This window comes from Staurois parvus, unplaced genomic scaffold (genome assembly GCF_062004578.1).
Source record: "Staurois parvus isolate SC_StPar_1 unplaced genomic scaffold, SC_StPar_1.0 ptg000011l, whole genome shotgun sequence".
Lineage (NCBI taxonomy): Eukaryota > Metazoa > Chordata > Amphibia > Anura > Ranidae > Staurois > Staurois parvus.
The window spans coordinates 36692067-36718466 of NW_028317807.1; the positions used below are offsets into that span (position 1 = coordinate 36692067).

At 39.4% G+C, this 26400-nt stretch overlaps 1 protein-coding gene across 1 annotated transcript in view; it reads left to right on the forward strand.

Annotated features, from left to right (window-relative positions):
* The window catches only part of COL6A3 (collagen type VI alpha 3 chain), a 171005-nt gene that overhangs the window by 63902 nt on the left and 80703 nt on the right, over positions 1-26400 (forward strand). Inside the window, exons 3-7 of the mRNA XM_089672429.1 lie at positions 825-1424; positions 3406-4008; positions 16253-16846; positions 18882-19484; positions 22366-22947. Coding sequence (XP_089528555.1) covers positions 825-1424; positions 3406-4008; positions 16253-16846; positions 18882-19484; positions 22366-22947 — 2982 coding nt within the window. The remainder of the gene's footprint in view (positions 1-824; positions 1425-3405; positions 4009-16252; positions 16847-18881; positions 19485-22365; positions 22948-26400) is intronic.

The window sequence follows — 26400 nt, forward strand, 5'->3', positions numbered from 1 at the left end:
ACACGTGTCATCTTAAAAATAACGGAGGATGCTATTTTGTGGCATATCAGAAGCCTCCCTCCCAAACCATCCCTCACTTTGAGCCTATTATTATAGATAAGAGAGCAGAAGGCTCAGTTCATTGAGCTGTAATTAATATTTGCTGTAACAAGCATTGTTTTGTCACTTGGCTATGGCAAATGCCACATGCATTGTAGCCTAAAGCTCTGAGTTAATTATCTATTTCAAAGGAATCTACAACTCTACAACCTTGCTGATTCTGTTAAAAACAGAAGGTTGATTTTGGCAAAATATGTTTGTTAGATGAATATGGCTATGCGTCCAAACACGGTCATAGCTGGTACCTGTTAGGTCTAAGATCCAGTGCGGTAGACAGAAGGGGCACAGCTAATGCCATAAAGTTATATGGTTTGGGGCAGGCTCATATCAATTCTTAACTGCAGGGACCTCTAGAAAGCACCAATCACACATGTGACCTATATGATCATTGATCATACGGTGCTGTCAGCACATATGCTAGAAAATAACATATGCTTAAGATGTAAGCTCGATGTCAACATTATCTAGTACATGCAGTTTGTCAGGAACTGAAAATGCACTTTAAAAGGTCCCTTGCTTCCATTGCATCATGTTTCTTAATGTTGTTGGAGAGAAACATGTATTCACTTTAGTACACCCGCATGTTTCTGTTGCACCTAGGTTAACACTGTCACCTTGTGCATTTCTTTCTCTTCTCTCCTACTTTTCTGTTTGTTATTTTGGCACTTATCTCAATCTTTTACCTAACCCACCACACAACTCCACTGTTGCATAATTAACACCAGACTCGGCTGACCTGGTTTTCCTCATTGACGGCTCAAACAATGTTGGACGCACGGGTTTCACTGCCATCCGTGACTTCTTGGCGAATTATGTGGAGAGACGTTTGGAGGTGGGAAGGAGTCGGATGCAAATAGGAGTTGTGCAGTATAGTGATGATGTCAAAATAGAATTTACCTTGGATGAACATACTACCAAACAAGAGCTGATAAATGCCCTGAAGAGATTACAGTATGTTGGAGGAGAAGAGGCAAACATGGGGGCTGCTGTTGAGTATGTGGTGGAGCAGCTGTTTACTTCAGCTGCTGGAAGCCGAAGAGAGGAAGGAGTGCCCCAATCACTAGTGATCATCACTGGGGGACCATCAAGTGATGAGCTGAGAGAGGCTGCCAATTCTTTAAGACTTAACAGTGTCATCACATTTGGCATTGGTGCGGGAAGAGCAGACAACAGTGAATTGCAGCAAATTGCAACCGATGATACCTTTGTGTTTACCGTGCCCCAATTCCAAGTTTTGGGTCAACTGGAAAGCCAACTTGTTCCATACATTGCTGGAGTAGCCCAAAGGACAATTGTTTTACAGCCCCCAACAGTTATAACAGAAGGTAGGTAGGATCTATGCACTTGTGTTGGTGAGTTTAGAGTGAACTCTAGGGTAAGATATATAGGTGGCTTCAAAAGAAAGATCACCTGTTCTACTTTCTTGAAATATCTGAGATAAAATTTCAGATTTAGATGGTCAAAGAAAAAGCTTGATATGTAACCAGTCAGTACTGTCAGCTAAATGACAATTACTCCCCAAAAACCTATATATACACTATATTGCCAAAAGTATTGGGACGCCTGCCTTTACCTGCACATGAATTTGACTGGCATCCCAGTCTTAGTCCGTAGGGTTCAATATTGAGCTGGCCCACCCTTTGCACCGATAACAGCTACAACTCTTCTGGGAAGGCTGTCCACAAGGTTTAGGAGTGTATCTATGGGAATGTTTGACCATTCTTCCTGAAGCGCATTTGTAGCGTCAGGCACTGATGTCGGACGAAAAGGCCTGGCTCTCAGTCTCTGCTATAATTCATCCCAAAAGTGTTCTATTGGGTTGAGGTCAGCACTCTGTGCAGGTCAGTCACATTCCTCCACCCCAAAGTCGCTCATCCATGTCTTTATGGACCTTGCTTTGTGCACAGTCATGTTGGAACAGGAAGGGGCCATCCCCTCACTGTTTCCGCAAAGTTGGGAGGATGAAATTGTCCACAATGTCTTGGTATGCTGAAGCCTTAAGAGTTCCCTTCACTGGAACTAAGGGGTCAAGTCCAACCCCTGAAAAACAACGCTACCCCATAATCCCCCCTCCACCAAGCTTTACGCTAGGCATAATTCAGTCAGGCAAGTACCATTTTCCTGGAAACTGCCAAACCCAGACACACCCATCGGATAACCAGACAGGGAAGCATGATTCATCACTCCAGAGAACACATCTCCACTGCTCTAGTGTCCAGTGGCGGCATGCTTTACACCACTGCATCTGACGCTTTGCATTGCAATTGGTGATGTAAGGCTTGGATGCAGCTGCTCGGCCATGGAAACTCATTCCATGAAGCTCTCTACACACTGTTGTGCTAATCCGAAGGCCACATAAAGTTTGGAGGTCTTTAGCTATTGACTCGGCAGACAGTTGTCGACTTCTACACACTGTGCGCTTTAGCATGCGCTAACCCCACTCTGTCATTTTATGTGGCCTACCACTTGGTGGCTGAGTTTCTGTTGTTCCCAGTTGCTTCCACTTTGTTATAATACCAATAACAGTTGACCGTGGAATATTTAGTAGCAAGGAAATTTTACGGATGGACTTATTGCACAGGTAGCAACCTATCATGGAACCACGCTTGAATTTACTGAGCACCTGAGAGTGAGCCATTCTTTCAGAAATGTTTGTAGAAGCAGTCTGCATGCCTTGGTGTTTGATTTTATATACCTGTGGCCATGGAGATGATTGGAACAAAAGCTGAATCTAATAATTTGGAAGGGTGTCCCAATACTTTTGGCAATATATATTTTATTTATTTATTTAGTGAAATAAACATAGGTTCTCATACTGAAGAAAAGGAAAAGTATGTAAAAACGTGTTCACTTTTATTTATTTATTTGTAAAAACCTGTGCTTTTTTCCCCTCTGTTTTTATATACAATGTATTTAAACAGCTGGTATTCTCTACAACTGTTCTCTAAAATTACTTTTATAATAATCTAGATGATTAAGAGTAAACATTTAAAAAGAAAATTAGTCAGTACACAACTCCACTCAAAATCAGTTCAGACAGTTAAAATAAACCAGGGAAAGATGTGTGTGCTATGGTGACAGACCCCCTTTCCCACCATATTCTATTTCATGCCAAACCCTCTTGGCAATCATTTAACAGCTAGAAGAGTTCAGAGGTAATTGAAATCCACATGTCAGACATATCTTATCTTCTCATGTTGATTCTGTGTGGAGTTCTTATTTCAATACCAACTTTTGAATAAACATAACATTTTTGGAATATGTATGCATGTTGTAAATTCACTTACGTATATCTTTGCCTTGCAGTTACTGAAGTCAACAAGAGGGACATAGTGTTCCTGATTGATGGTTCCAGTGATCTTGGAGGGCCAAGTTTTTCTGCCATCCGTGAATTCGTTGTAAAGATAGTCAACAGGTTGGAAGTTGGTCCTGATCTTATTCGAGTAGGACTGGCCCAGTACGGCAGAGATGTAAAATCTGAATTCTACCTGAATACCTTTGGTGCTAAAAAGGATGTTATGGCGCATTTGAAAAAAATTAAGATTTTGAATAACACACCATTAAATACTGGTGCTGCTCTGAGCTATGTCCAGAATAATTTCTTTACTACATCTGCAGGAAGCCGAGCGGATGAAGGAATCCCACAGCTTCTAGTACTCATCACTGGTGGGCAGTCAAGAGATGACTATGTCCAACCAGCACTGGCTCTCAAGAGGGCAGGAATCCTGACCTTTACAATAGGATCCAAGAATGCTGATGGAGATGAGCTTAAAGAAATTGCTTTTGATTCTTCACTGATTTTTCAGCCTGCCGAATTCAAACAAACTCCTTTACAAGCCTTACTTCCTCAGGTGCTCACTCCTCTGAAAACCTTAACAGGAGTTGTCGTTTCTGAAGGACCAACTGAAGGTAACACATTCAGTTAATATCTGTATTTCATATTTGCTAAGTATTTTTGAACTAGAGGCCTACAATACGGTTTCTATTTCTGTCTTCTGTATTGCAGATCTGCTTTTATGTTTTATGGTTCTCTGTGCAAACCTTTTGTAAAGGACATACCCTTTCCCCTGTATAATCTTCTTTCCCACTCTAGGGTCTTGCAAGGCAATGGGGTGCAAAAGAGTAGTCTCTATCAAAACTTCTCCTTTTGGGATAAAGCAGTATAAGTTGAGTAGACTGAATGATGGCAGCTCTGTCTATGAAAACTGCCAATCAGAATCTGTACCCTGTAAGAGAGGAAAAAGTCATTACAGAGAATGTTTTTTAGCCACCTCATTGTCTAAAAAGTTCCTGGACACAGAGTGAATGAGGTGATTAAGGGAGTGGTTGTCCCAACAGTAGGCATACTTCTGGCTTACCGGTAGTATGCCTACTGCATACTATCTAATGCCTTTAAACAAATAGTAGACTATTATTAAACTATAAGGCTTGGTTCACGCTACTGCGATGCAATTTTGCTGCGATTTTCAGTGTGACTAAGTAGTGTGACTTTGATGCAACTTGTCTGCATCTTTTGTTTTTCCAAATCAGGAGGGCTTTATTGAAAACAAGAACAGTACAGAGCCAATAAACACATGTACAATATACAATGCCAAACATAATCACCAAGTCCAATGAACAAATAGAGTCCAACTGTATAGTACATCAGGGTAGTAAGCATGCATGTATGGAACAAAAATCATGAAGTCGCTACTCAATCAAAGAGATCCTGAGTTAAACTGTGGGAAAGCACCAGATTCCCATAATGGGGTAGCTGTCTAAATAACAGTTTAGAAGGAGGTAGCAGGGAAAAAAAGGAGAGTAGGACAAGGGAAGTAAATAGAGGGGAGAATAAGGGAAAAGGGAATAGGGCATGCTATTTTGAGGTACAGGGGATCACACTTTATCATACTTCCAGGGCTAGCCTCTGTTGAGTTATGTAAATTTGTACATGGGCAGGGCCGCATCCACCATCGCCTCCCAGGAAGACACTGTAGGGGGAGTGGGAGAGGTCTATCAAAGGAGGATTTCTTTCTTAGCATAGAAGAATAGGAAATAAATCAGCAATTTGGTATGATGGGAACAATGATCATCTTCCTGAATCCCTAGAAGGGCTAACTCCGAGAAAGTAGGAAGGAACAGATGTAATCTGAGATTGATCATCAAAAACATCAGTCCAAAAACTTGCTAGACTGAGGCAATCCCAAAACATATAAAGATGGGATCTCGACAACTAGGACACATAGGGTTGCATGTCAAGTATATTGTATGAAGCCTCACAGGAGTGTATTATACCATATGAAGAAACTTAACTTGGATCATCTTATCTATAGAAGAAATTACCAGTTTAGGCCTGCCCTCCAAGCATTCCGCTTAGCTCTCTTTATCCAGGGAGCTTTATCAGCTCTCCACTTTACCCACACCCACTCAAGCTTAGGGGAGTCAGTAGTACGAAGAGCTCCATACAGTGTAGAAAAAGGCTTGTCTATCTCACCCTGGGAGAGTCGCTCCTCGATCGGATAAGCCTGAAGGAGGGGCATCTGAGGGAATTGAGCCCTAATGGCATCAGTTGGCAGTAGTGGAATTACATCCAGGTTGGCAGGTGGAACTTAAAGGACAAAAGAGTCCCAGAGGGCATAATATCCTCCAGCATTTTGATACCTCTGCGTGCCCTAACCTGATGGTCTGGGACAGTACAAAGATGAGTGAGAGAAAGATTACCTCATAGTGCAGGGGACCACTGATTTTGACTCCAAAAATGAGGACAGGCAACCCCCCACACCCTCCAGGTGGCACACGTCAGAACTGAAACCCTGTCATAGGCCCCGGGACCCCTGTATACCAAATTTTGGAGATCCGCTAAGGAGTCCAGATAGGCAGACTCCAAACATACTGCAGCATTGGATCTACAGTAGGGCTCATGAACCACCAATATACGAAAACCAGCATTGCCACCCAGAAGTAGGTATGAAAATGATGTAGAGCCAGCCCCCCCAGACGAGAGGGAAGCCAAAGGGTGGATTTAGCCAATCTGGGCAGTACACCGTTCCATATGAAGGAGCCAACATGTGAATCGATCTCACAGAAAAATGAAACAAGGACCCAAATAGGACAGTTATGAAAATTGTAGTCATACTTAGGTAGGAGCAGCATTTTAATGAGATTAATGTGACCAAGGAGGTTCAAAGGGAGGGTATCCCAAGAAGAACAATGTGACACAAGAGAGGCCAGCAGCGGGAGATTGTCTGCATCTAATGTTTTTCCCTACTATTCTTACCTAAATGAGTGTTGCACTTTTTCACAAAGGGCCTATGTCACCCAGGTATTTGTTTGTGTGAAGCATATGTTTGCAATGCATTGTTGTTACAGTATATGCAGAAAATATAGTTGACTCACCAACTAAGGAAATTGGCTTTTACAGAGCTGGCCCATTCACTCTATTTTATTACTGACACAAACTAGTTTGCATTTACTGGGTAGCATAAACTCTTCTTTTTGCCATACATAACTCCCTAATTAAAAAAATTAATGTTTACAGAGCCGACCCATTACCTGGTTTATTACTCACAAAAAAACTATTTGCATTCACATCAATCATGTGGGTAGTATAGATGCCATTGTTTTTCAACTGACCTATCCATTCATTTCCCCACTTAGTTCGATTTTAGGCACCTGTATTTCCATCCACTTTTTGTATATTCTTAAACCAGTGTATGTGAAGATATCAAAATATTACAAAAAGAAAAAAGATATACCAGTAGATATTTAAAGTTATTACAGTATTTACCCCAAACTATTATTTTATGTGATTTTCACCTATTTCTTACTTGATCTTATCTAATTTGTTATTGTATTAAGTGTAGAGACTTCTGTAGCAGATACCAACTGGGCTATGCATTGTTTTCAATCTCTTGGCCAACTCATTGACTTTCATCATGAAAGGAGAGGTAAAACGCAATAATTGTGTAGCACTGTAAATAAGGATGTAGAGCCTCTTGCAAAAGGCAAATATGGCTGCCCTTACATACATACATATATCATTTAAAACCATACAAAGGGGTTTAAATATTAGCACATAAGTGCAGTGCATTGGAAGCATTGTACTGAACAAACTCATAGTGAACCTGGAGTTGAAATTCTATAGGTACGCAGATGATATTCAAGTAACCATGCTTGAATGGTAAATGTGTAATTTCCCATAGCATTTACATTATATATTGTTAAAACCACCAGGCGTTCTCATCATTATATGTGCTTACCTCACTTGGAACAATTACCTTAGGTGATTTATCGAACTGTGTCCCCATCATTTAATCTACATGCAGTCTCAGGACTTCATAAGAAAACAGATTGTTTAATAAATATGGTTGCAACTTCAAGAGTTCAATCAAGATCCTTACAAACTGATTTCCTGCTTGATTCAGAATCAGAATACTTTATTAATCCCCGAAACTGTCATTTCCTTTCTTCAAAATGATTGTTCAATAATAGCTATATATAAAACCCCAACTTTTTTTTTTTGTTAAAAATGAGTAGGATCGAGTAAAGTCAAAGTGGTTATATAGGCAAAAGGTCAGAGAATGTATTAAGGTAAAAACCTTTAAAAGTTGCTCCCCTAGCTCCCCCCTTAAAATCTTACTTGTGCCTGATCTTGATCAAGCACTGTGTCCATCTGCAGTAGCTCTTCTCCCCTCTCTTCTCACAGAAGACTCAGCAGCAGTGGGAGCCATTGGCTCCTACTGCTATCAGTAAAATCTTCTGAGGAGGAAATGCGAGGTGTGGACACAACGTTGTGTGTGCCTATGGACACACACAGCCTGGCTCGGGATCAAGCATGCACTCATGCTCCCATAGCAAGTGGCTTGCTATTGGGACACTTAGAGAAGAGGAGGAGCCATGATCACCAGCGAGGGACAACAAAAGTAGAGGTTTGGGTCCCCCTTTGCAAAACCACTGCATAGAGCAGGTAAGTATAACATGGTTATTATTTTCATTAAAAAAAAGAAACTTTACAACCACTTTAGGATTGAGTTCAAATTAAACTCCTGTCGGGTTTTTTTGGGCCATCTGTGTCATATTGGGGAGATTTCCTTTCACTTTCTGTCCTGTAAACACAGCAGGTAATGAGAGGAAATATCTTCAAAGGGAGGGAAAGCATTTTTTTTATGACATATTTCACTTTGGAAAACCTACCTAGTATTTCTATTCTAGTAACAAAAAGAAATGTGGATTTTCTCTCTTTCCATCTCAGTGACAATGTTTATTAGTACAGATTTAGAGAGTAACATAGGCAACAATGAAAACCTGATTGGGATGCTAAACTTATTCGCGCTCCCGTGGTTATCTTGCCCCTCCCAGATAGCGCCAGATTGCCAGTCAGTACACCAGTAATCACATTTAAGTCCTTGATTGCCAGGACCACGGGCGTGCCAGGAACACACGCATACACAATAAACCTCCATTGCCAGTATAGTGTCTGAACGGATCAATATCTTTGATCAGATCAGCACTGTAGCAGTGGGTGCAGTGTTGCATGACCACGCAATTGTCAGTTAAAGTAACGAAGAGCTGTAATGCAAACTTATTCGTGCTCCTGTGGTTTTCATGCCCCTCCCAGATAGCGTCAGATTGCCCATCAGTACACCAGTAATCACATTCAGTAATCCTTGATTGCCAGGAACACGCTCATACACAATAAACCTCCATTGCTAGTATAGTGTCTGAACGGATCAATATCTTTGATCAGATCAGCACTATACCAGTGTTCACATTCGTATAATGTCCCCAAAAACACAGTGTTAGCGGGATCAGCCCCGGCACCTGCATCTGCGTTTAGCCCCTATGCTTACCCCCCCCAATCCCCCAGCAAGTGCAGTGTCAGTAGGTTACTGTTACTTGATACATTGCACACAAAACTGAAGTGTTCGCAGAATCAGGCCTGATATCTGCTAGCACTTGCTGGTAAATTTTGATGACTCTCATATGCAGCAGAGTGCCAGTACTAGTGGTGCCGCTCTACCTTTTGGTGAACTGGTGTACACCAGTAGCCTAGTACATCCTGGTCTTTCACATACCAGCACTGCAGTATCACTTGGTGACGTGGCGAGTCCCATAAGTGCAGTACAAGCTGCTGCGGTGGCGAGCACAAGTGTTGTCCCGCAACCACCAAGAATTCGCACACATGCCTGTAGAGCCCCTGGTATCCTTCTGAATGTGCTTGCAAATCCCAATTGGCAGCCCACAAATTCTGCAGCACCCGTACTTCCCCCATTCACTGCCCAACCCGGAATTCAGGTGGAAACGGCAAATTTAAATACTCCCTTGCATTATTTGGAGCTGTTTTTCATGGAAGATCTGTATGCATTGATTGTGGATCAAAGCGATGTATATGCACAATAATTTATCACCGACAACACAAATTCAAACCCTACCAGACCATTCACATGGAAACCCATTACGGTTTCCAAATTTAAGGTTTTTTTTGGCCTAACCCTCAACATGGGCATTACTAAAAAAAAATAATTGTGGTTGTATTGGCCCACAGACCTGATTCATCATATGCCTGTGTTCTCTGCTGCCGTGGCCAGGCATAGATATGAGAGTATAATGTGTTTTATGCATTTCAACAACAACACACTCTGTTGTCCTTGGGGTAACCCTGAATTTGACCGGCTTCCCAAAATTCGACCCCTCATAAATCACCTTAACCAAAAATTTGCTGATGACTATACTCCCCAGCAAAAAATCTGTGTTGATGAGTCCCTCATTCATTTTTCTGGCCACCTTGCATTCAAACAATTTCTCCCCAGCAAGTGTGCCAGACATGGGTTCAAGATGTATAAGACCTGTGAGAGAGCAACAGGCTATACATATACGTTTTGGATTTTTGAGGGAAAAGATAGTCACATGGAGCCCCCTGGATGCACAGACTACATGGGGAGCAGTGGCAAAATAGTTTGGGACTTGGTGTCATCTTTTTCCATATGGGGTACCACCTATACGTGGACAATTTTTATTCAAGCCTGCCACTATTTAGACATTTGTACAATCTTGGATTTGGTGCATGTGGCACCATGCAACCTAATGTGTGCCCACCATTAGAAGTGGGTTGATGCAAGGCGGTATATTCTAATGGTGGGCATACCACACGCTTTTTCTGGCAGAGATTTCTCCTCTTTTTTTTCATTCAGCCCACAGGCTGCATTAAAAAAAAAGAACATAGCATATACAGTTGTGACCAAAATTATTCAACCCCCAATGCTGTAAAGGGGTTTAGGGACTATAGTGTACATTTGGAATTGTATTCAGAATCAAATCCTACAAGGACGTTGTAACTACCCAAATGCAACTAAAATGACATCAATTGTTTATGTAATACAGTAGTAAATGGTTCTTATGTGGTTTCTTCATTGCCACAATTATTCAACCCCTTAAAGACTACCACTCTGAAGAACAGAGGTTCATACAGGTGCTTTCCATCAGGTATTGAAAACACCTGTGGATGTCACCGAGCAGCAATCAAGCATAATAAGCACCAATTAGGCAGCTTTAAAATGACTGTGATACTCAGCTCCTTCTAGACATTTACTGGTGTGGTTACAAACATGGTGAAGGCAAGAGAATGGTCCAGGAAGACAAGAGAAGAGGTGATTTCTCTTCACAGGAAGGGCAATGGCTATAAGAAGATTGCAAAGATGTTAAACATACCAAGAGACACCTTAGGAAGCATCATTCGCAAATTCAAGGCAAAGGGCACTGTTGAAACGCTACCTGGTCGTGGCAGAAAGAAGATGCTGACTTCGACTGCTGTGCGCTACCTGAAGCGTAGAGTGGAGAGAAGTCCCCGTGTGACTGCTGAGGAACTGAGAAAAGATTTGTCAGATGTGGGTACAGAAGTTTCAGCCCAGACAATAAGACGCACACTGCGTAATGAAGGCCTCCGTGCCAGAACTCCCAGGCGTACCCCCTTGCTGTCTCCAAAGAATAAGAAGAGTCGACTGCAGTATGCCAAAAGCCATGTGGACAAACCACAAAAGTTGTGGGATAGTGTTCTGTGGACTGATGAAACAAAATTAGAACTGTTTGGGCCCATGGATCAACGCTATGTTTGGAGGAGGAAGAACAAGGCCTATGATGAAAAGAACACCTTGCCTACTGTGAAGCATGGTGGAGGGTCAATCATGCTTTGGGGCTGTTTTGCTTCTGCAGGTACAGGGAAGCTTCAGCGTGTGCAAGGTACCATGAATTCTCTTCAGTACCAGGAGATATTGGATGGAAACGTGATGCAGTCCGTCACACACCTGAGGCTTGGGAGACGTTGGACCTTTCAACAGGACAATGATCCCAAGCATACCTCCAAGTCCACTAGAGCATGGTTGCAGAGGAAAGGCTGGAACATTTTGGAGTGGCCATCGCAGTCACCAGACTTAAATCCGATTGAGAACCTCTGGTGGGACTTAAAGAAAGCAGTTGCAGTGCGCAAGCCTAAGAATGTGACTGAACTGGAGGCCTTTGCCCATGAAGAATGGGCGAAGATACCCGTAGATCGCTGCAAGACACTTGTGTCAAGCTATGCTTCACGTTTAAAAGCTGTTATAACTGTAAAAGGATGCTGTACTAAGTACTAAGATTGAATGTCACTTGGGGGTTGAATAAAACTGATAATGCTGTGAGCACAGAAAAGACATTTGTGGTTATTTCATTATAACTGTTATGTTATATTTGTCTGACCTACAAGTGCCTCTTTAATGTAAATGTAAGCAAGATGACTGAATGATCAAAAGCAATGTCAAACTGGCCAAAACACTCAATTTCAGTGGGGGTTGAATAATTTTGGTCACAACTGTATACCCAACAAGGACCAGCAACGTACTGGTACATCACTGGATTTTGAGTGATTATACCAGGATGATGTCTATAGCTGCCGGCATCATCCTGGTATCGTTTCTTTCAGCCAGCGATCAGCTTTCATGTAAAAGCAATCCTAGTGGCTAATGAGCTGCAGGATTGCTTTTACAATCAGAGAGAGATGATGCCCCCCTCCCCTGCTGCCTTCCACGGCCTACTTGGGCAGTCCCATGCCATCAGGGGAACCTGAGAATGCAGACAGTGTTTCTGCAAGCTGACCATATTGATTGGAGACCAGAATGGTGGCAATCATCTCTATAGTCTAAGAAATTGGAAGGTAGGAGCACTTCATCAATTCAGTTTCTCAGGATATAAACATATATTCCATTTGTAAATTGGGAAAGCATCTGATCACACCGATCTTGGTGAGATTAGATAATGTAAGGGCAGAGGAGAGACCAAGAGTGTAACAGACCCCATATTTCTCAAAAAAGAATATATGACAATGCCCATTGAATTTATAGGGGATATTTGCATTCCCTGTGATAGCATTAAAAGTGATAAGAAAAAAAAAAATTAAAGGGACAGTGTAAAAATAATTTAGAAATCAAAATAACTTTAAAAAAAAGCACCCTTGCCCCCCGCGCACACCTGCGTGCGCGAGCATTGACCCTGTGTCGGTATGTAAACAATGGTTGCACCATGCATGTGAGCTATCACCCTGAATGTCAGATCAAGGGCAGTAATTCTAACACTAGACCTCCTCTGTAAATCTAAAATAGTAGCTTGTAAAGGCTTTTAAAGCATTGCCTATGGATATTAAAAATGTATGCAGTTTGTCACCATTGCGCGGGGCATGCGCAGTTTTAGAGCATGTCATGTTTGATATCTATTTACTCAGCACACCATCATGTTTTATATTTTACCAAACAATTGGCCATTAAAAGTAAAATGAAGTGCACCCACCAGTATTTTGCAGATCTCATTTGTTGACACAGGTTTTTGGAAAATTAAGAAAGAAAACAAAAACATATTTTTTCTTTCCTTTTTTTATATTTCAAAACCTTGTGAGAAAAAATGAGATCTGCAAAATACGGGGCTAGGCTGACACATGTGGTATGCCCATACTCGATAGAAGTAGCAGAATGTATTTTGGGGTGTAATTCCACATATACCCATGGCTTGTGTGAGAAATATATAATTTAAATGACAACTTTATGTAAAAAAGAAAACATTTTTTGGTCATTTTCCCAAAACTTGTGGAAAAAAAATAAATTTTCCATGGACTCAATATGCCTCTCAGTAGATAGCTTATGGTGTCTACTTTCCAAAAAGGGGTAATTTGGGGGGGTTGTACTTTCCTGGTATTTTAGCACCTCAAGAAATGTGATGGGCAGTCAGAAAGTAAAAGCTGTGCAAATTCATTATCTATACCATAGTTTGTAGATGCTATAACTTTCACACAAATCAATCAATATACTCTTATTGGGATTGTTAACCAAAAACATGTAGCAGAATACATTTTGGCCAAAATTTATGCCGAAATTTTAGTTTTTTTGGATATTTTTTATGACAGAAATGAGAAAATATTTTTTTTTTCAAAATATTTTTTCAAAACTTTTTTGTTTATAGAGCCCAAAATAAAAAGCACACAGGTGATCAAATACCATCAAAAGAAAGCTCTATTGGTGTGAAAAAAGGACGTAAATTTCATTTATGTACCGTATTGCATGACTGCGCAATTGTCAGTTAAACTGGTGCAGCGCTGTATAGCAAAAAATGGCGTAAATTGCAGTATCTATATCATAGTTTGTAGATGCTATAACTTTAACACAAAGCAATCAATATACACTTATTGAGATTTTTTTTATCCAAAGCCATGTAGCAGAATACATTTGGCTACATTTATGAGTAACTTTGAGTTTATATATTTTTCATAACCAGGTAAAAAATATAATTTTTCTTCAAAATTTGGGGTATTTTTTTGTTTATAGCACAAAAAATTAAAAGCACACAGGTGATCAAATACCACCGAAAGAAAGCTCTATTTGTGTGAAAAAAAGGACGTAAATTTTGTTTGAGTACAGCATAGCATGACCGCACAATTATCAGTTGAAATAGTGCAGCGCCGATTAGCAAAAAGAGGCCTGGTCATTAAGGGGGGTAAATCCTCTGGAGGGCAAATGGTTAAAGCTGAAGTCTAGGCAAAAAAAAGACACAAAAATAATGCAGCTTCATAATCGTCATTAAATGCATTTTTATTGCAAACAGTGTAGATACCTGAATGTGACCTGGTATCAGTCCCTTGATGTTCCTGTACAGGATAGTTGGAGTGGGAGAGGAAGAAACAGTATAAGGAGCCAATCAGTTCATATGCGGACAAGAAGCACACTGATAGGAAGAGAAAGCAGAGTGACAGAGACATGAGCTCATCACTGTACTATTTCTTCTTTCGCTGTCCAGTAATAGGCTGGGTCGGGTCCAGGAGGACCTGTGCTTAGAGGAAGTGGGTTATATGATGCTGGCCATCAGACTGAGGACACCTAGCAACAGAAAAAAGTACTACAGAGGATGTCTCTTGATTAAACTGATATTCTTATTCTTTTCTTTTATTGGGCTACTTATTTTTTTTGTGTTATATTATGTCCCGCTTTAGGATTAAACCACGCCTTTTACATTTTAATAATGTATGCACATTATGCAGCAAAGAAATCTAGCATTTGATTTTTAGTGAGGCTGAGGCAAATCATTCATTTAGGATTAGGTTGTGAGATAACACTAGAATGAACTTGAAACATACAGCATTAAGTCCTTTCTACTTTCATTATTCTCCCTGTTTTTTTCTGCCACTCTTCTTCATCTTTCATTTTCATCTATTCTACAGTATGATTCTACATTATGGTTGCTCTTTTTATGACTTCCATCTACATAGAGATGTCTGTTTTACTAAGCTATATAATTGTCAAGTGCAATGTACAGTATATGCAGGGCTTACTTACTAGGTATCCATTCCATCCTGAAACACTTCTTGGATTACATATTGTTTTCTTAATAGTTTTTGTCTATTAATCTGAAGAATGATCTATTCATTCCTGTGAGGTTTGAAAATGAAGTGATTAACTGATGGTGTGGATGCTAGCAGAGATGACCTTGCTCTTATTGTCTATGGAGATCACTATATCTCCTATACACATATTAAGCAAGAGTGACACATATAAGTAGATGATGAACATCTTGTTTTTGAATCCATTTTAATGCTGTAATTCACCTTGAATGGATTCACCCAGAACTAAAAATGCAGTGGCGGTTGGAATGCTGGAGAGTAGGTTGAATGCCCAAATATAACTTGCTTTGCATTGAATTCTGCACACTCTGCTTACTATCCCTGCATCTCTTCAAAGAGTTGCATTTGACTTCATTGTGAATTGTGGTGAAAAGGTCAAAGTAGTAGGTCATGCCATTAATATACCCCGTTAGGATAGAAAACTTTAAATCAGTATCTTTCAAGCCCTACCCTCAAATTACTAAGCCCTAGTCATGTTTAAGAGAAGCCACATCTTTTCTTGCCTTCTGTCCTGACAAAATAAGAATGGTTTAGTGATGTGTCTACATGATGTGTCTTATGATTTGAAGGCTAAATAGGCTAGTAGTGCTTAAGCATTTACTGTATATTGGCCCTTAAAGAGAACCTGTATGGATAGGAAAATGGGAGCTACCGTTGCTGACTTGTTTTAAAGGTGCACCCTTCAGGGCCATCATTCTGGTCTTTGCTTCATTACCTTAAAAATTGATTGACCTGGTGTGAGCATGAAGGATTTAGGACTTCACTAGCTGCATGCTTGCTCCATGTAAGTCACTTTATAGTGAGGCCAGATCTAGGATGCACCTTTCAAAAATAAGTTGGCAAATAAACTGCCATATTTCTCTCTTTCTGGTCTCACTTAGTTCCACCAAACATTCAGCTTTTAGTTTTGTTTAAATATTCTTCAATTTGCATTCACTTCAAAAGTACATATTACCAGGATCATCCCAAATGAGAACAAACATGCAATCTCCTGTATCTGTGATGGCATCCTGATAATATACATTGTTTAACATTAAAAATACTATTTATCACAAAGTACTTAGTAGATGGAAGATATTGTCTAAGACTAACTTTGCTAAGATACTCTATTTTCATTGTCAATCCTTTCTTTGGCTTGCCCTATAAGCGTTAAGAGTTATGTGTCTACATTGTGTAAACACATGCATATAATGATCTTGCTAAGCTGAATTTGCTGTGATGTCATGTTCATTGTTTCTGTATCTTCCACCCACCAACTTGCAGTTCTAACCCAAAGAGACATCGTCTTCCTAGTGGATGGTTCTGTCAACGTTGGAAGTGCCAACTTTCCTTTAGTAAGAGACTTTCTCATCGATGTCATTAACAACCTTGGTATCAGCAGTGAAGGCACTCGAATTGGCTTGGCCCAGTTTAGTGACACCCCCAGAACTGAGTTCTATCTAAACACAGTGACATCAAAATCTGATCTTGTTAACCGCCTGGGACAGATAAGAATTAAGGGGGGTAATCTCTTAAACATTGGCTCAGCACTTCAATTTGTTCTCAGAAATCATTTCACAAGCAGTTCTGGCAGCAGAATAGAGGAAAACATTCCACAAATTCTCGTGGTTTTGGTGGCTGGGAAGTCCTCAGACAACATTCAGGCTGCTGCAAATGACCTCATCAGATCAAGGGTTTTGACCTTTTGTGTTGGGGTCGGAAATGCTGATAAGGAAGAGTTGGAAACCATTGCATTTAACCCACAACTGGTTTATGAGATGGATGATTTCAGGGCCTTGTCTGGCCTCAGGGAGCAAATATTAGCACCTCTTACAACCTTCGTTAGAGGAGAAGTTACAGAAGTGACGGTAACAGAAGGTAATTTATTTTTTATTATCTCTGGTCTTCTATGTTTAGTTATCTAAAATTTACCTAAAGACCACTTAAGAATGAATTGCCCAGGTATTTATATGTTGTCAACATTACTAGTTTAATTGCTGATCACCTGTAAGATTAATTTGGTAATGTGGGAGGTACAATGTTTGAACAAAGTAAAATGTTCTTAAAATTATTTTATGCCATCAACTTTTTATTGTTTGTTCATAAATATGAAGTACATAAGAAACAAATACAATGTGGTATGTATTATCAATTCTCCTATTAAAAAAAGTCCATAATAAAAGCATCCCAATATACATACACTACATTGCCAAAAGTATTGGGACACCTGCCTTTACACGAGCATGAACTGTAATGGCATCCCAGTCTTAGTCCGTAGGGTTCAATATTGAGTTGGCCCACCCATTGCAGCTTTAACAGCTTCAACTCTTCTGGGAAGGCTGTCCACAAAGGTTTAGGAGTGTGTCTATGGGAATGTTTGACAATTCTTCCAGAAGCGCTTTTGTGAGGTCAGGCACTGATGTCGGACGAGAAGGCCTGGTTCACAGTCTCCACTCTAATTCATCCCAAAGGTGTTCTATCGGGTTGAGGTCAGCACTCTGTGCAGGCCAGTCAAGTTCCTATACACCAAATTTGCTCATCCATGTCTTTATGGACCTTGCTTTGTGTACTGGTGCACAGTCATGTTGGAATAGGAAGGGGCCATCCCCAAACTTTTCCCACAAAGTTGGTAGCACAAAATTGTCCAAAATGTCATGGTATGCTGATGCCTTAAGTGTTCCTTTCACTGGAACTGAGGGGCCAAGCCCAACCCCTGAAAAACAACCCCACACCATAATCCCCCTTCCAAACTTTACACTTGGTACAATGCAGTCAGGCAAGTATTGTTCTCCTGGCAACTGCCAAGCCCAGACACGTCCATCGGATTGCCAGGCAGAGAAGCGTGATATGTCATTCCAGAGAACACGTCTCCACTGCTTTACATGACCACATCCTACACTTTGCATTGCACTTGGTGATGTAAGGCTTGGATGCAGCTGTTCGGCCATGGAAACCAATTCCATGAAGCTCTCTACACACTGTTGTTGTGCTAATCTGAAGGCCACACAAAGTTTGGAGGTCTTTAGCTATTGACTCTGCAGACAGTTGGTGATTTGCAAACTGTGCACTTCAGCATGCGCTGACCCCACTCTGTCATTTTACATGGCCTACCACCTTGTGGCTGAGTTGCTGTTGTTCCCAGTTGCTTCTACTTTGTTACAATACCACTAACAGTTGACTATGGGATATTTAGTAGCAAGGACATTTCAAAGATGGACCTATTTATTGCACAGGTGGCAACCTATCACGGTACTACACTTGAATTCACTGAGCTCCTGAGAGCGACCCATTCTTTCACAAATATTTTTAGAAGCAGTCTGCATTCCTAGGTGCTTGATTTTATATACCTGTGGCCATGGAGGTGATTGGAACACCTGAATCCAATGATTTGGAGGGGTGTCCCAATACTTTTGGCAATATAGTGTATAGTTGGTGTAACTTGCACATGGTGTGAGATAAAATGAGCTTGAATAACATAACAGTGAATATAGATTCATTTTCTGGTTTATTGTGAATAAACCTTTGCAAATCCGAGTGGATGTTTTTGCAGCATGTACATTTGAAAATCAAAAAACGGTACTAGTCTGAAGTGAACGGGTAAGTAATGAGTTTGTGATGGTGCTGTCCAGTACTTCAGCATGTTCAAAAGCTAACTAAATATTTATTCATGACTTCTTAACCATATAACAGTTTCAGGTTATGCATTTGTAGGGCATAATCTGTTCATTCAATTGGTAATTTTTTTTTTCAATTAACTCACTGAAATTTAACATTTTGTCTCAGACGGTAGCAATTTTTTTTATTATGAACAGACTTTTTCTTGTTTCAACTGCATATTTTGACTAATCTCACAAAAATAATATTCTACTAATACATTCTACCCTTTCTCTCATTCTCTGTTGCCTGCTAACAGTGGATCAAGAACTCAAGAAGGATGTAGTTTTCTTGATTGATGGCTCAGATGATGCCAGATCTGGTTTTCCATCTATCAGGAGCTTTGTTCAGAGGGTGGTAGAGTTCCTTGATGTGGGTCAAGACAGAGTACGCATTGCAGTTATCCAGTACAGTGACTCCTCCAGACCCGAGTTCCTTCTAAACACCTACTCAGACCGCCAAGATGTAATAAGATCTATTCAAAGCATGTCTCCTATTGGAGGGTCTACACTGAACACAGGCGCTGCCTTAGATTATGTACAGAAAAACGTTTTTATTGGGTCAGCTGGAAGCCGGATAGCAGAAGAAGTACCACAATTTCTAATTTTGCTGGCAGCTGGGAGGTCTAGAGATGATGTGAGGAGACCTGCCACTTCTCTCAAGGCCAGCGGCATTGTGCCATATGCCATCGGAACTAGCAGAGCTGATCGGACTGAGCTTCAAACTATCGCTTTTTCCCCCGACTTTGTTCTTTTTGTTCCTGATGTCAACCAGCTGGAGAATTCTTACCAAACTTTCTCACAACGTGTCAGTTCACTTACCACAAGTGATATACGTACTCTAACAAAGTCAGTGCCAGCTGGTAAGACCAACTAGTGATGTCTTTTATTCTTATTATACATGTTCACATATTCCAACACATTTTTATAGAGAAATAAATAGCATGGGTCTGTTGACAACCAGCTATTAACATGAGCTTTGTGTCAGTCAGACTGCTGAAATAGAAAATAATGTACATCAAGTTCAGGCCTATATGTAATTATATATCAGTTGCAGACTGGGCCAGTGGCAGGGATACATGGTGCCCCCAAGCCAATGCCTTCCTACCATAAATAAGGCAGACTCCTGCCTCCTGCAGAGCAAACCTGCACTGAAAAGAGAAATGTGGAGGGGTCACAGATCTACAATAGCTTCCAAATACAGTGATGGACTAAAGATGCCATAGTTAGCAACCTCCGAAATGCCCTTGATGGAAGCACCTGGGAAATTCTTCCAGTCTGAGAGTGTGATGTCACTTCCTAAACCACCATGGTGCTTCCATTCAGTTGGGCTGCAACTGCAAGCAACATCCAGTAGATGGTTGGAGCTAAGCAGTGGCTATAAGCATGATTGCCTAGACAATTTTTCATGATTATCAAAAGGTAATAAAATAACAATCATGAAAGTAATCAGAGGCTGAAACACATTTTAGCTAAACACATTGAGTTTATGCAATGGGATTTTAACTTTAGCTGATTATATATTATTGATGTACATTTCCTATTCCAAATTGTCCACAGTTCGCACACTGTGTTGTACATTCCCTACTCCACTCCACCCTTTTCTGTTTGTTGAGCTGTTCATTCTCTATTCCACACCACCTTATTTTGTACGCTGCACTGTACATTCTATATTCCAGCACATCTTCAGACTGTATGTTGTGCTGTGCATTCCTTATTTCACACCTCCTCATTCTGTTTGCTGCACTGTACAGTTTCATTCAGGACGCCTCATTTTGTTATATTATATTTTGTTATGTTCCACTCATTTTGTTAATTCTCCACTCTACACCCATTCTGTATGTTACACTCTACATTCTCATTCTGCACCACATCATTCTGTACACTTTGTGAAGTGCTGTACATTCCCTATTCCAGGCCACCTAAATCTGTGCACTGTGCTGAACGTTAATATTTCACATCTTCATTCTGCTTACTGTGATTTACATTCCTTATGTCAATACATCCTTATTTTATATGTTGTGATGTACTGTACATTCTCTTTTCCAAAACATTATCATTCTGTACACTGTTGTCCACTCCCTATCACTTTATTATGTGTGCTGTGCTGTACATTCCCTATTTTAAAACTACCTAATTCTGTTTGTTGTGCTAAAAAATCATTATTTCACATTACCTCATTCTGTATGCTGTGCTTTGCATTTTGTATTTTTTTACATTTTGTATTTCATACCACTTCGGTTATGTACATTTATTATTCCACATCATCCCTATCTGTGTGCTGTACTGCACATTCCCTATTTTACAACCATCCCATTCTGTATACTGTGCTGTTACATTCTGTATTCCAAACTATTTCATTCTGGGTGCTGTGCTTTACATTTCTTATTTCACGTTGCTTCATTCTATATGTGTTGTACAATACCTATTGCACATTGCTTCATTATGTGCACTGTGCTCCCAATTCTAAAATTACCCCATTCTGTATGCTCTGCTAAACAATCCCTACTATTATACTGTGCTTTACATTTGATTTTTTAACAACTTTCCTCTGTACACCTTGATGTACATTCTCTATTTCATGCCGTCCCTATTTGTGTGCCATGTTGAACATCATTCCATCTAATTTTGTACACTGGGCTGTACAATCCATATTCCACACCATCCCATTCTGGATGCTGTGCTGTACATTTCCTAATCCACACTATTTAAATATGTATGCTGTGCTTTCCATTCCACTTTTCACATTGCTTCAGTCTGTTCGATGTGATGTGCTTTAGCTGTTTCACATCATTCCTTTCTGTATGCTGTGCTGTGTTTGCATATGGATATAGCCCATATGATGACTGGGCTTTCTGAAAATGGTCCATTTTTTGTACTTGCACCTCACTTTGCTATGGATCCAAAAATGATGAGATTTAACAATGTGCGTAGTCTTCGAAAGAATACCAGCCTTTGTCCACATCTGATGGTCATAGCGTCTAATCATGTTGGTCAAAATATCTTGTTTGGAAATAACTGCACAAGGTGCTGTTTAGTCCAGCTTCAATCAATATACGTCATGAAAAAGGCTCATTTAATTTTTGGATCAAGATATCATGAGTGGGCAATACAGACACCCCAAAAATATCTCCCACTAAAGATATTTTTACGATTTGTCTGCTGGTGCTTTTACCATACAACAATGGAAATTTGAAGAATAATGGATATTACAAAGTAATTTTCTATATGTTTTCTATATCAAGTTTTTTTTTAAGAATTATGCTAGGCACAGGCACTTTTCCGTCCAATACGACGACAATTCAAGCATATTTTTAACGTTTTCTCATGTATGTGCAACATACTACAAATAATAAAAATACTTGATAACTATTTTTTGTTATGATGAACTCAAAACACTTGTCAGCATCATGGAAAAACTGTTCCTCGAGGATCTGTGTTGATCGAAAGTGAGCATGCAAATGGCTTTTGAGTAAGTCTCCAAAATGAATCCTTCATTCAGTCTGTAAGTAAGCAGCAAGTAAAAACTCAAATAAGATCTGATATCTGTCTGTCTGGAGATCCATGTGATAAACAATCTGCCCAGTGGATGGAGTCGGCTGTTATATCTAGTGATCAGCAACCGTTCAAAGAACAGGCAAATATCTGATCTTGCGACGTATTGGACAAAAAAATCACTTTGTCTTTGCCTAGCTTAAGCAATTTTTTGAGGATTTTTGTAACTATTGCATTTGTTTTGTACAGTGGCAGACAGCAAACGGGACATCTTATTCCTGATTGATGGTACTACCAATGTTGCTGGAAGGTTTCCCATTGTGCGAGATTTTGTGGCAAGCATCATTGATGGTCTCGATGTTAGCCCAGATGGCACTCGTGTTGGTGTGGGCTTAGTCGGTGAAAATGTCAGAGTGGAATTTAAGTTTGATTCATATGCCACCAAGGCTGATGTAGTCAGTGCAGTTCGAAAAATGAAGTTCAGACCAAGCAAAGATTTCAAAGTTGGAGTTGCACTGGATTATGCTCATGACAACCTTTTCACACCGGAGTCTGGAAGTAGGATTCGAGAGGGAGTACCACAATACTTAGTGTTGATTGCTGCAGGCAAATCTGCAGATAGTGTAGACAATGCAGCTAATAGGCTGAAAACAGCTGGTATTGTGACATTTGCAGTCAAGACACATAAGGCTGAAGCTGAGGAACTTGAGAAGATTGTTTTGGATCCACAATTTGTTTTAGCCTCAGACTCTTTTGCAGACCTTTCTACCATCCAGTCTCAGTTTGTTAATCTCATAAAAACCATTTCAGTCGAGCTGCCCACACAGTCTTGTAAGTACTCCCCTTCTCTTGTAATCCTTGCAAAAAAAAAAAAGAAAGAAAAAAGAGACATATGAATACATGAAAAAAATAATTTCATTTTATGTAAGAAACATTCTTTTCAACATTGTCAAGCTAAAAAATATGTATTTTTATACTTAAAGGCATCATTGGTTAAAGGACCATAAGAATTAAATTACAAGGTAAAGTTTATGAACACAGTGCATTCATAATGAGATTTATATTATAATATTCCCATGGGGGACAGTGCTTTTATCACAATTGTAGACAGACGTGACCCGCATTTAGTTAGTGCCTACAACAGTCAAAGGAAAAAGCAACAGATTCATAGTTTGTGTGTTGTTCCATATACACACTAAAAATTTATAGTACACAAAACTACTATTTCCTTGGTTGATATAATATTAATACTTTCTCTAAAAGGTGCGCAAAACTAATATTTCTGTAGTGATCAATACATACATAGGTGAAAAATAAGGCTAACTCCTATTAAATATTTTGTATTGATAACTACAGTGATATTGTTTTTGCACACCTTTTAGAGTAATTATTTTTGTAATCCCTTTGTGTCTGGAATATAGTTTGCTACATTACCTCTTTTTGCACTAAGTGCACAATTTTCTTGGCGTTTACATATAATAGTGATGTCTTTCTTTAAACTATAAGACCACAAATCTCCAGACATCAGCTTTTATTTCCATATACAAAACTGTATATAGTTTTAGTGTAGTTTCAAAACAAAAGAAACAGCAGGTGCCGCCAACTAAGTGTAGATTTATTTGAAACAATAAAAAGAAGTTAAAATTGCACTCACATTGTATAAAGTCATAAAAGCATTACTAGTTTTCTAGTATCTGCAGAGTGATGCTTGGAAGTAGCTGGATATGCAGGACATGTGGCTAGAGGTTGTAGAGCCAGAGCAGGAAGCAGTAATAACCAGAATCTTTGGCGGAAGCCATCATGGAGCACACTCTCATGCTCAAAACAAGAGCAGGACCAGAGATACACGAGTATGACAGGATGAAAAGGGGGTGTGGTTATGCATTTCAGGGACATGCCCCTTTGTCAAACTTAGATAAGGGATTGGATGTGATGCTTCCGAAGGAAGTGAAGAGGGGTGGGCAGGCTGTATGTAAATCACTGACCAATTGAAAAAGTGAAGACTTGTATAAATGGCACCTAGGTCTCCTGCTAAACCTTCTCTAGAAACAAATGACAGTATGAAAACAAAAAACATAGAACGGACATCACAGATCTTAACTAAACTAAATCGAGTGCCAAAAACAGAAGAATCCTAGAACAGAAAACATAAAATCACGCTTAAGATCAAAAGTAAATCAACAATTAGAATTCACACTAGCAACTAGCACAGTATTGCCGGTTAAAATACACAAACTATGATAATAGAAAAAATGCAGCGCTAAGTGTATGTCTAGAGTAACATAAATGCAAAAAGTTCAGCATGTAGAATATATAGAGTCCAGTGTTGGAGCAACACCAAAACTCCAATATGTGTCCAGAAGAAAGATCAAAAGGGAAAAAATAAAGGGTCCTTCACCAACACCAAACACACTTCCCCTTACCGAATACTTTTGACCCCCAAAGGAAGGTCAATAAGCGTTGTATGTGTCCCAGAAAAAAATCACTGGATTAATAGTACTTCTTGAATATCCGTCCTTAAGAGTGGTACTTCTGACAAAAAACACCTTTTTATTCTGAAGAAACAGCTGTTTGTTTGTCTGTGTATAAGTGCAGCCACTCTAGACATACACTTAGTGCTGCATGCTTTCCATTTTTATAAAAACAGAAGAATAAAAGAACAAAATTAAAATTGTAAAAAAACTGAAGAATGGGGAGATTAAAAAGGGAACTAGTGGATGTGTAATCACACAGAGGACATAATCCAGATGGATAAATAAAAAAAATCAGATGTAATAATGAGTGAGACTAGGAAGGATATCTCCATCCTAAACATGTAGAAAAAGTGGCACTGAAAAATCCAAGAATATTCTACCAAATAATACTGCTAGGATTTCTAACTGTTTGCTCCACACATCTACTGTATATCCTGAGCCATCAATGTAATACATTATTTATGATCATTATAGAGTTAAAACTGAAACATTTATAATAGTATGATAGATAAAAAGAGAGTGCTGGTAAAGTAAAGTAGTGAAGTAGAGTGGCTGTCAAAATACCATACTTGAGTATAAGAAGTCCTTCCTCTGCAGAGATCATGGTTATCAGTCAAAACAGAGGAGTCTGGAACATTAATGTGTAGCCTAGATTTATGTTTGTGTATACCCCCTGTTTCTGATTTGTCCATGTAAATCCTTACACATTGTGAAGGTGGAGTCCTCTTGTTTAGAGCATGCAGTGTGGACTCAAGGGGGTTTATTTACTAAAGCTGGAGAGTCCAAAATCAGACTCCCTTCTGCATAGAAACCAATCAGCTTCTAACCTCAGCTTGTTCAATGAAGCTTTGGCAATGAAACCTGGAAGCTGATTGGTTTCTATGCAGAAGGGAGTCTGATTTTGGACTCTCCAGCTTTAGTAAATAAACCCCAAGGAGTCTGATTTAATGCTGCCACTAAATAAAAGATCAATAGCAAGAAACAAGTCCATGTGATGTTAATAACTTTTTCCTCTCCTGTAACAATAATTACCATGGATACAAAACTGATTATTATGGAAGGAAATATATTTAAAGTAATGCAAATAATGAGACTAAATAATGTGAACATTCCTGGATGTCCCCATGAACCAATAATAATAAAAAATTAAAGAAAATATCTAAATATATAAAATGCTGCTAAAAATAGACATACCCTTATGCATAACTGTACTATTTTTAAAATATAAAAAATATATACTGTACCTAAAAATACAGTACATAAAGCACAACAATGTAGAAAAGTTAGTATCCATTGTGATATGTTTACATATACTTTACATTAATAAATCTATAGTAAGTATTTTAGGTGAATAGAGTAAAATACAGAGATTCAGTAAGTTTAACATGCACAATGTATTTTTAAAAATGCCCCAGATCACCATTAGAAGCTATAGTTTCCATTCCAAAAACTTTAATGCAGGTTGGTTCTATGTTGTGACATTTTAGAAAAGTTTGTATGTAATGATCAGTCAACTTTTAAAGACTCACTTAGGTACAATTTTATACTGGATAAAAGTGAGGCTCTAATATTCCCCAATTGCTAATCTGATTCTGGATTTCTGAATGCACACCAAAGATGCTAGTTTACCTTTTTCCATTTGTTTGATAATTATGACATTTACCCTATTTACCTATATTGTTCCATTATATTATTGCAGATGGCAGTGGCAGGCTTTGAGCAAAAACCTTATTAACTGATTGTACTATATTTCACCCAGTAGAAATCATGCAACAGTTATCCATAGAGTCTGTGTCTGTAAATTCCCAGT